The sequence below is a fragment of the Ovis canadensis genome, chromosome 18 (assembly GCF_042477335.2).
Source record: "Ovis canadensis isolate MfBH-ARS-UI-01 breed Bighorn chromosome 18, ARS-UI_OviCan_v2, whole genome shotgun sequence".
In the NCBI taxonomy this organism is placed as follows: Eukaryota; Metazoa; Chordata; class Mammalia; order Artiodactyla; family Bovidae; genus Ovis; species Ovis canadensis.
Genome location: NC_091262.1, coordinates 38649576 through 38661560, shown reverse-complemented (window position 1 = coordinate 38661560; position 11985 = coordinate 38649576). Strand labels below are relative to the sequence as shown.

The 11985-nt window shown below is 47.6% G+C and overlaps 1 protein-coding gene across 1 annotated transcript in view; it reads right to left on the bottom strand.

The window, feature by feature from the left end:
* Positions 1 to 9851: 9851 nt before the first annotated feature.
* Positions 9852 to 11985, bottom strand: part of LOC138423766 (liprin-alpha-1-like) — a 29060-nt gene continuing 26926 nt past the window's right edge. The window contains 5 exon segments of the mRNA XM_069560057.1: positions 9852 to 10214; positions 10217 to 10257; positions 10260 to 10298; positions 10408 to 10446; positions 10449 to 10486. Coding sequence (XP_069416158.1) covers positions 10005 to 10214; positions 10217 to 10257; positions 10260 to 10298; positions 10408 to 10446; positions 10449 to 10486 — 367 coding nt within the window. The 3' untranslated portion in view covers positions 9852 to 10004.

The window sequence follows — 11985 nt, the reverse complement described above, 5'->3', positions numbered from 1 at the left end:
GTAGACGTGAATCAAGTTATCCTGGATTGAAAAGGAAGAAAAAAAATAACGACCCACATGATTGTAATTCATCTATATACTCCAGTTCAAATTACAGGTTAAAAACATCAAAAGAAAAATAAAAAGAAACGCTGACTCTGTTCCCCTCAGGTCAGAGTGACCTAGGCTGTGGTCACATCCCCGGAGCCTGACTGGCTTGGGTCCCGAGGCTGGACCGTCCCAGGGCTGAGGGAGCTCCGAGCACGTGGCAGGCAGTGTGCCTCCACAATGGCCCTGGAGTGCCTTTGCCTTCCGCAGCGCCCCCAGATACGGGTGTGAGAAACTAGGAGCTTAGAATTAACATATACACAGTAATATCTATCAAAGAGTTGATCTCAAAAGGAACTACTGGAAAGCAGAGGGAGGTTTACTGAACACACTGAAATCACCTATATGCAAAAAAGAACCTGAAAGAGGATAGAGAAACGTCTATATATAACTAAATTGAATTCCTGTACACTGGAAACAAATACATCAGAAATCAACTCTATTCCAATATAAAATACCAAGGAAATTACAGTAAAAAAACAAAAAAAGAAAAAAAAAGACCCCCAAAACCGGTGTGATGTAAGGAAGTGCTGCCACCTTGTGGCCATGTTCTGTAATTACATGATGAAGAGTTGTGCCGCCGCTGCTGCTGCTGCTAAGTCGCTTCAGTCGTGTCTGACTCTGTGCAACCCCATAGGCGGCAGCCGACCAGGCTCCCCCGTCCCTGGAATTCTCCAGGCAAGAACACTGGAGTGGGTTGCCATTTCCTTCTCCAAAGTCACCTATGCACCAATACAGAATACAAATTACCAAGAGTGAATGTCAACTCCGTTCCCCTCAGGCCTTGGTGGCCTGGGCTGCTGTCACATCCCTGAAGCCTGGGCAGGCTTGGTTCCCAAGGATAGACTGTCACGGGGCTGACGGAGCTGGGGAGGGCGTGCCAGCCAATGAGCCCTGCCCCATGGCCCTGGCGAGCCTCTTCTCCTCTGCATCAGCCCACAGCCTCCAGATGCAGGCACGTCCTCTTGCAGTGAAACTATGCCACTGCTTCCAAAGGATGTGCAACCTCTGGGCTGGAAGAGCTCTGAAAAGCCCTGTGGGCCCCATGTCTCCTGGTGTTGGAGTTTCCCCCTCCAGCCTCCTTCCTTAGGGTCGCCCCACCTATGGATGAAATCACCCTCCCCAGAGTGGTGCTGCAAGAATTGGGATTTGTCCAGGTGTCAGGGGTAGGGAAGGAAGAAGGAATGGGCCACAAGCTTTAAGTGGTTTTTCTGGCACATTCCACTCTAACTGACAGTCCAGGAACAGGATTTTCCCGAGGCTCTGGTGGTTCCCCCAGTAACCAGAATTGGACATAAAGACATGCTGCCGCCTTGTGGCCATTTCTCATAACAACAACTTTGAAACCATTGCTCAAGGGGACTTAACATTCACAAGGCCCGAGGGGCTGTAAGTAAAAATATACCTGCCCTCAAGAAACGTCCCAGGGGAGGTCACTGGAAAAATACTAAAGCAAGGAAATCATTCAAGAAGCCAGTATGAGTAAGTTTAACTTACACTGTTTTAAAAAATCACATACAAAGATGCTAACCACTAAATATGAGAGAAGTGCAAATCAAAACTTCAACAAGGTATCACCTCACACCAGTCACAACGGCCATAAGCAGAAACTCTGCTGCTGCTGCTGCTGCTGCTAAGTCGCTTCAGTCGTGTCTGACTCTGTGCGACTCCATAGACGGCAGCCCACCAGGCTCCCCTGTCCCTGGGATTCTCCAGGCAAGAACACTGGAGTGGGTTGCTATTTCCTTCTCCAATGCATGAAAGTGAAAGTGAAGTCACTCAGTCGTGTCCTACTTTTAGCGACCCCATGGACTGCAGCCCACCAGGCTCCTCCGTCCATGGGATTTTCCAGGCAAGAGTACTGGAGTGGGGTGGCATTGCCTTCTCTGGAGCAGAAACTCTAGAAACAGTAAATCCTGGAGCGGGTGTAGAGCACAGGGAGCCCTCCTGCACTGTGCTGGGGATGGAAACTGGGAGCAGCCACTGTGGAGGGAGGACGCCAGGCAGCTTCCTCAGCATGAGAAGGAGGGTGAGATCAGATGGTCTCCTAACACCACACACAAAAACAAACTGCAAGTAGATCAAAGGTCTAAATAGAAGGACAGATACAGGGGAACTCTTGAGGGAAAAAAGCAGGACATACTTTAACATAAAATGCAGGAAGATCTTCTGTGATCCACCTCTAGGAATCAGGACATAAAAAACACGAAAATAAACAAATGGGACATAATAGATGTTAAAAGCATTTGCACAACAAAGGAAACCATCAGTGAAAGAAAAAAAGACAACCAAGAATGGAAAAAATTCATTTAAATGAAGATAGCCACAGGGAATTTCTCTCTACACATACAAACAACTTGTACAGCTCAATATCAAAAACTCAACATCAAAAAACAAACAATCCAATAAAAAATTGGCCAAAGATCTAAATGCACATTTCTCCACAGAAGTCGTGGAGATGGCCATAAAGTACAAGAAAAGATTCTAGCATCGTTCGCTCTTTGAGAAAGGCAAGGCAGTTGTCTAATGAGGTATCACTTCACATCGATCAGAATGACCATCTCAAAAAATCTACAACAATAAATTCTGCAGAAGGTGTGGAGAGAAGAAAACCCTACCACCATTAGTGGGAATACAAATGGGTAATCCACTAGGGAGAACATTATGGAGGTTCTCCATAATAACATAACAAAACATAACAAAACAAAATATAACAATATAACATAACAAAACATAACATAATGTAACAAAACATAACAATGTAACAAAACTTAACATAATATAACGTAACAAAACAAAACAATATGGAGGTTCTCCAACTAAACATAAAAACTAAACAGAGAAGTACCAAGTGACCCAGCAACTCCATACCTAGGCATAGATCCAGAGAAAACCAAAATTTTAAAAGACGCCTGCACCCTAACGGTCACAGCAGCACTAGGTACAATAGCAGAGACAGGGAAGCAACTTAAGTGTACAAGAACAGCTGAATGGATACAGAAGATGGGCTACATATACACAATGCAATAATACTCAGAAAGAAAGAGGGATGAGATAATGCTGTTTCCAGGTACAGGGAAGAAACTAGAGATGGTTATACTATGTGAACTATGTGAGACAAGGAAAGACAGGTGTGGTGGAATCTGAAAATGGACACAAATAAACTTTTTACAAGAGAATCAGCCTCAGAGACTTAGAAAAGAAACTATGGTTACCAAAGAAGAAAGTTTCAGGGGGCAGAGAGCCATTAGCTGGTTCAGATTAATATATATACCATAAAAAACGTGCTGACGGGATCTTAATAGTCACAAGTCTGACAGGGCTGTAAATGACACCTGCCCTCAAGAAATGTCCTGGGGTAAATTGTCGAAAAAGAATTCCATACAGGGCTAACCTTCAGGAAAGCAGATTCAAGAAGTAAATCGTACTCACAAGGTGTACAATAACAAATAACAAAAGCACATAACAAAAAAATAACAAAAACACGTGAAAACATACTCCACACCAGTAATTATTAAGTCAATGCCAATCACAACTGCAGCGAAGCATCTCCTCACACGGGTCACAACGGCCACCATGGAGAAGATCTGCAAAGGATGAGCGCTGCAGAGGACGCACAGAAAGGGGTCCCGGAGAGGGGATCGTGCAGCCTTGGTGGGAATGTAGCTGGTGAAACCACTGTGGAAAACAGCGAGAGTTTCCTTGAACACTAAACATACAGGTAGCATATGATCCTGAAACCCCACTCCCAGGTTTAGATCTGGAGAGATTCTCATTCAAAATGACACGTGCACCCCAGTTTTCAGGCCAGCACTATTTACAACAGCCAAGATAGAATCCACCAAAATGTCCGCTGACAGAAAAATGAAGACTGCATGGTATGTCTATACATGAGACTAGTACTCAGCCATCAAAGAGAATGAAACAAAGATATTGGCAGCAGCATGGATGGACTGAGAAATTTTCAAACCAAGTGAGGAAAGTCAGAGAGAAACAGACAAACATCCTAAGATATCACACACAGGTGAGATCTATAAATTCATACCAATGAACTAATGTACAAAACAGAAACGGACTCACAGACTGAGAAAAACAAGTTCTGATTAGCAAAAGAAAATTAGAAGGGAGGGATAAATTAAGAATTTTGATTAATATATAAACACTAATATTTATCAAATTGATAATCAAATAGAACCTACTGAATAATAGAACAGGGAACTCAACTGAAAAAACTGTAGTAACCTATATGAGGAAAAAAGACAGGAAAAGAATAGATATACTTCTATGTAAAAATCAAATCAAATTTCTGTACACCTAAAACCAATGAAACAATGGAAATCAATTCTACTTCACTATAAAAAAAAGATTAAATTACAAATTAAATGACCTGAGCTTGGTCTTGGGGAAACCAGACAGTGGTGACCCCATGAATTAGCATGTGATATACTCAGAGTTCGGGGTGTAAGTATTTTTAGCTTCCTGGATGCCACAGGGTCTCGAGCGGCTCCTGAACTAGCTGTATTGTCTTGACACAAAGTTAGGCACAGATTTTCTGTAAATGAACAGATGTCCTGAAACATCTGCATGTTCCAGAAAGCTTTATTTACAAAGAAGCTCGGTGCTGGATGTGGGCCACGGGCCATGGCTTCCTGACCACACAGCGGAAAGCTCGGGTGGAGTGCCCGGTCAGCGTGTGGCCTTGAGAGGTCACCAGACCCCCTTCCCTGACTGGGGGGTGACGAGGCGCTGGCAGGCCCCACTGCACAGCTGGGCGGGCTGGATGTGTGGCCGGTGTTGACACTGACCGTGCCGTGTGCCTGAAGCCTGCCATCTGTGTTCCAGTGTGTGCCCTGATTCCTGGGTCACGTGCTTTGACAGTGTCCCACCTGAAGAGGGTGATCACTGCCAGCAGTCTTCCTGGAAGTGGGCTTAGGAGTCGCTGGCAGGCTGCTGGCTCTGTGGTTCTGGTTGGGGGCTGGCCTCCTATTTCTTCAAGCCCAAGCACCTCAGAACGCCCCCTATGGCTGGGGTCCTTGGGAAACTTCCGGGGAGCCTGGTGTGGAGAGGGTTCGGGAACACCTGACTGGGGGGCCCTGGTATTGTGATGCCCCCTGGAGTTACCTCCCTCTGGGCCAGCTTCCACACTGAGTGACTTTGTTTACATCACCCACACTGAGCAGGAGTGCAGGCTGCCTCAGGGTCGGGCGGGGTTGGGGGGCGTCCAGTGTGGCAATGCTGGCGGGTGTCTGATGCTTCAATTTTGCCCTTGTTCCAGTCAGCTGTCGGCCACGAGTATCAGTCAAATCTCTCCAAGCACTGCTTGCAGGTTGACTCTGTCTGGGGGTTTGGAGGCAAGTTTGGTGTCCAGGGGGACAGAGTGGACCGGGTGAGTGAAGCGTTGTGAGCAGACAAGAATTGGGCTAGTGGTTTCCCCTTGGGGGTCAGGAAGGGGGCTCCTGGGTGCTGGCCACATGCAAGTGCTTCATTACCAAAAAGGTGTCATGTGTGCCTGTCTCTGGCACGTGTGTGAAGCTCCCACAAGATGGTTTTAAGACCTCAGGAGAGGGCAGTACTGGAACCCACCCCTGCTTCAAGCTACCTCGGCATTCTCGCCAACCACATAATCCCACCATGGAATTATCCGTGACATGGCTTCTGTCTACACAGGGTATCCTGTGTTGAGCTTGCCACCAAACCCTATAGGATAGATGTCAGGCAGCTTCTGGGGTCTTCTCCTGCAGAGGTCTGTAGAAAAGCCTTGGTCAGAGACCTGCTTCTCAGGAACAACACCAGTCTCAGAAACCCAAACTCACTCTTTAACAAGCAAAGAGTTGGCATACATTTTAAGGAGGGTATCCAGTAAACTAAGAGGTCTATGCTAGTGGGATCTTAGAGCGGAGACAACTGTGCCAGAACCTTAAGTCCATGAAAGAGAACAAGTTGACATGGATGAACTCACCACCCAGAGCCACCATAAGAAGTATATTAGTTAGCTTGCACTGTGTAACAAACAACCTCAGAACCTAGTGGCTTAAAATACTGTGTATTTATTATTTCAGGTTCTTTTGGTGGGGTCAGAAATTCAGAAATGGCTTAGCTGTGCGATTCTGGCTTGGGAGTCCCTCATGGGGTTATCGTCAAGATGTCATGTAGGTAGGGCTGCAGGTATCTGAAGGTGGTTCTGGGGCTGGAAGGTCAGCCTGCAAGACGGCACACTCACAGGGCTGTTGGCGGAGCCTCAGCTCCTCACCACGTGGACCTCTCCTCAGGCTGCTTGAGCGTCCTCACAACATGGAGGCTGGCTTCACCCAGGGCAGGAAGTCCAAGAGAGTGAGGAAGAGTCTGACATGCCTCTGACGGCCCTCTTTTCAGTAGTTCCATGCTGTCATTTCTACCTTATGCTATTCATTAGAAGTGAGTCACTAGGCTCGGTCCATACTTAAGGGGAGGGAGATTGGGTTCCTTTCTGAGCACAGGAATACCCCCAAACTTGAGGACACAATTTAAAACCACCACAGCAAAACCCCAGGGACAGCAGTATTCGGGGAGCTTCTTTCAGCTTAGACTTTGTGACCAACTACGGGATGGTATCAACTGTCGCTAGCCCCCCTCCCACCTCCCCAGTCAGAAAGTGGCCTCAGCTGGCTGGGTCTACGGGGCCTAAGACCTCTGGGTGTCGGCCACCGTATCCTCACTCTGGAGATCACACTCATTCTCGTCTAAGCATCCCACACCCAGAACCCAGCATCCTGGGCAACCCAGGGACCACACCCCATCCTCTCCCATGAGTTGACTCCAGCACCAGTGTCTAAACACTTATTTATTGGGCCATGCTGGGTCTTAGCTGCATCTTGCTGGATCTTTTAGTCACAGCACGTGGGATCTTTAGTCGTGGCCCGTGGGATCTAATTCCCTGAGCAGGGGTCAAACCCAGGCCCTCTGCATTGGGTGCGTGGGGTCTTAGCCACTGGAGCATCAGGGAAATCCCAGTAGCAGCATTTTTTGAAGCAATAAGACAAAATGAGCCTTCGATTTTGTAAAGTCTCAGCCAATTCTGATAAAGAGTGCCTGGTCACATTTGCTGAGTTTTTGGCAACTCGGCAGCATGTCAAAAAATTGGGCCCAATGGCACATACAGGCTCATTCTGTGATTTCCAAGACACAACGGTAAACATCAGTTCATGTTCAGCAGGCCAGAAGAGGACAGCCATTGTGTGATTATCTACTGTTGCACAGTGAACCACCCAGAACTTAGTGGCTGCAAACAGCCACCCATTATCTCTCATCAGGCTGCGGGTCGGGGAGCTGATCGGGGCCAGATGTGTGGTCGATCTCCAGTGGGGACACTCCTGCATCTACAGTCAGCTGGTGGGTCAGCTGAGCTTGGCTGCTCAAGGGTAGCCATGGTTCCCGATGGACAAGCTGGCTGTTGGCAGGGGTGATGATGCGAGTCTTGTCCTCTAGCAGGATGGCCTGGGCTTGTTCACAGGGAAGTGGCCAGAGAGCAAAGCTCTCAAGGCCCTGTGAAGCTTGTCACTTTGCCTCTTTCTGTTGGCCAAGCCAAGTCACAAGGCCAGCCCAGAAGCTGCAGAAATACGCTGTGCCTCTTAATGGGAAATGTTGCAATGTAGTGTGGCAAACGGGGCAGTTACAGGCCAGGGCAGGAGAATCGTGGCTCCTACAATCTACTCCACCATGAACTACAGCACCCCAGGCTTCCCTGTCCTTCACTATCTCCTGGAGTTTGCTCAAACTCACGTCCATTGAGTCTGTGATGCCACCTGACCATCTCATCCTCTGTCACCCACTTCATTGGATAGAACTGAACATCTTCCTGCTAAAAACTCTTTAAAAACATCTATTTCAAGCCAAGGGCCAAAATCACACTGAATAGTGATGTGTTACAAGTGGTCTCATCAAAGTCAGGGACGAGTCAAGGATGCTGTGATCACCTCTGTTAATTATCAATGCTCTGTAAGTTCTAGAATGTGCTATCAGGCAAGAAAAGTCAGTAATAATTGTGGTTACTGAAAGAGGGAAATAAAATATCCACTGATTAAAGATGATATGATGGCCTACCTGGAAAACCCAAAAGTATCAGCTGAAACATGGGGATAACAGAACAGCTCCGTCAGGGAGTCAGATGCTAACAACTCTCCAGAGTTACTGTTGGCAAAAGAATCATGTAACTGCTGGAAATTGCAGTGGAGAAAGGATGCAATCCAAAAGAGCAAGGTGGTGGGGGAATAGAAATACCCTGTGATTAAACTTAAGAGGAATAAAATACCAATCTGCACAAAAATGTAAAATTCTATTGAGGAACGAAGGATGGAAGGAAGGGATTGGGGGAGGGAGGAAGGAAGTTTGTATAGATGGATGGATGGATGGATGGATAAATGAGCGGATGGGTGGATGGATGGACGGGTGGTTGGATAGATGCATGGACAGATGTGTGGTTGGATAGATGGATGGATTGATAGATGGAGGATGGATGGATGGGTGGATAAATGGATTAGTGAGTAGATAGATGGATGTACAGATGACTGGCTGACTGGGTGGACAGGTGGATGGGTGGATGGGTGGATGGATGGCTGGATGAATTAGTGAGTGGATGGGTGGGTGGATGGATGGATGGATGAATTAGTGAGTGGATGGATGGATGAACAGATGGCTGGCTGGCTGGCTGGGTGGATGAACAGAAGATGGAATGAATAAAGGAGATGTTTACACTCCAATTCTAGAAACATACTCTACGAAACTGAGTAGGAGCTGGGCAATGATTGTTTTCTCCAGAACACTGGCAAGTGGTTGGAAACGGCCTAAGTGCTCATCAGTGAGGGGTGAGGTACAATCTGTGGACACCCCACAAGGAAGAGACCTCCCCCTCCTTCCTGCCACTTTCTCCATCTCCAGGAGTTCATCAGGGGTTCTGCCGATGTCCTGCCCCCAAGCCCATCCTCACGGTCGGAGGGGGGATGCTGCTTGAGTTCACCACCTGTTAAACTCAATTCCTAAGACGCTCCCTTTACTGAGATACTTTAATAAAACCTCTGGGGAACCCTCAGCATCTTCATTTCTAAAAAGGTGGCTCTAGTGAACCCTCTGGGGCACAGAGAGCAGAGCAGATACGCTGAGAACAAGTGCATCAGTGCGGGGTGAGTTATCCACCCTCACGCTCACCCTTAGAAACAAGGAGGACAAACGGACGAGAAAGCCTTCACGCTTTTTGTGTAAAATAACCATGAGCCTGAGTCAGGCTCCACCTGCTCCTCAGGGCAGCTACATCTGGGAGGTCACGTCTCCTCACCAGGGTTCCTCTCCAGAGTGGACACACCGAGCATGGGGACTGAGCTGTGTCCTAAGTCTGCACTCGAGAAATGAGGAGCTGGCCGGCCCTGATCTCCTGGCAACAATCCACATTTTGACCAGATGCGTTTTAATTTTTCCAACTAGGAAGACCCTCTTATAGGACTTTCAAGGCCTTCCCATGTGGAAGAAACTTGGATGAGCACGATACGACTTGGTGGGACCTGGCAGATGTTCGGACTCTTAAAACCCTGAGAGCCCAGGGTCTACAGCTCCCGAAAAGGGAACTGCCCAAGAGGACAGGCCTGACAAGGCAAATAAGGGAAAAACAATGCAGCCTGGGGGCTAAGCCTTTTCTCTTTCACTTTCTTGACATTTATATTTACATTTCTTTTAATACATTTTCAAAAACTTCCTCTTTTTTTTGTTTACAATTTTCACATTTTCAAAAGTCCCTTTTTTATGTTTTCAAAAACCCCCATTTCTCTATTAACAATGCCACTGCAGCCCTTCTGTCACAAAAATAATCAGTCTGAAGTATTCAATCATCTATCTTTTAACAACACTACTGCTGCAAATGAAAAGCTGTCATGGTTTTGAATGCTAGGACTTTAAGCTGGAACAGTGGGTGTCTGTCTAGAGAACCCCGGAAGCGACACAAACCCGGCACGAACTCTCCCTAGGGAAGGAGGGAGGCATACCGTTCTGGACGGGGCGGAGTGGCCGGTCAGGGACATGCTCTCCTGGATCGCCAGCCGCAGCTTCAGCTGGTGCAGCGGGTTGCTGATGCCGATCTCACGCTGGATCTCCGTGTCCAACAGGGCGACAGGGTGGACATGATGGCACCGCTCTTCAAGTCGGCTGGCAAGCAGCCACCTACCAGGCCGGGATCCCGACCCAGAGTTGGGGACAGGAGACAGGAGGCAGGAGGTTATGCGTGCCTGTGGAGGGACTGACACACCCAGCCCAGGACAGGGGTGCGGGTGCGGGTGGGGGTGGGGCGCCTACACACCTCCAGCCAGACCACAACAGTTGGCCCGTCCCACTGTGCCAAGGCCCGCCTTGTCGCCTGGCTTCCTCCAGCAACTCATGCCTGCAAGTAACAAAACATTCAAAATTCAAGAATCACTACTACACACGGGTATAAAACAAGTTAACCTAAGTATTTATTTTCTTCATAAATTTGAAAAGTGAAATAGTATGTATCTCACCATTTTCCTTTAATCTTCTAAACCGTCTACTTAATGAGAGTTCAGACATATTACAAAGAACCCCTGAGTCATGAAATGCTGAATGAGTCCTCGCAATTCCTTACAGAATCACCTTCTTCCCAATGAAAGAATTATTGCCAACCTTAAAGGATTCAGAAGTCTGCACATCCAAGGGAGGGGGGTAGTCAAGGAAAAACATCCACTCTTCCCTTTCTAAACAGTGAGGACAGATACATAGAAGAGGAAACCACACCGAGATCTGAGCAGAGGAATCTGTCCCAGAGAGAGCTTCAGAAATGCACACCATTTCACAACAGACGCACAAAGAGCAACACAGACTTTCAGCACAGAACACTACAACACAGCAAGCAAGGAGAGGGCTGGATGGGGGCTGTTTCTCTCCTGCACTGCTGTTCAGCTAACTAGCTATGTGGTAAATTAAGATACTGGTTATTCTTTTTGACTAGGCCACTGTGTGGCTTGCAGGACCCTAGTTCTCCAACCAGGAATCAAACCCCAGGCCTCCTGCAGTGGAAGTGTGGAGTTCTAGCTACTGGACTGCTAGGGGATTCCCTGAAGATACACAGTGGCTTTTCAATACACTCAAATAGCATCAGACTTCACTTAAGACTGTGAAGTCTATGTATGGTTAAAGCTCGAAATGCTTCACATCAAATTTTAAGTAACTGTTCCTTACTTCAACCTTAGGTTTCCTAGAATAGTAAATACTCTATTTTCTAGGAATAATTATACCAGAAAACACAACATGTATCTTAATAGCTCAAAAAGTGAAAGTGGAAGTGTTTTCGCTCAGTCATGTCCAGCTTTTGGCGACCCCATGGACTGTAGCCTAGCAGGCTCCTCCGTCCGTGGAATTTTCCAGGCAAGAGTACCAGAGTGGGTTACCATTTCCTTCTCCAGGGGATCTTGGATCTCCTAGGGATCAAACCCAGATTTCCCACATTGCAGGCAGATGCTTTACCATCTGAGCTACCAGGGAAGCCCCTTAATCGCTCAAAGAGAGTTTTAAAAAAGGCAAACTTCTAAAATTCCCGTATCCCAGGGGAGCGAGCATGTACCATGTGCCTGGAGTTTGTGTCCCAACCGCAGCCACCATCCAGAAGCAGATGGAAGGCTCGCCTGGCTTCTGCTGGGTGTGTTTCCTTCCTCGGCTCTAAGATATCGCATCACTCTGCTGTCAGCGGCTCACTCTCAGCTGAAACCTCTCTACAGAGACAGCTTCAGAGACGAGCCTGGGGGGCTGCCTGTTCTGCTGCAATGACCCTGCTCAGCCCGCCCTGCGGGGCTACTTAGCTAGGACCACCTGTGCCCCCTCGAGGATGAAATTGGAGTCCCCAAGTGCAATTCTTTAACACACTTG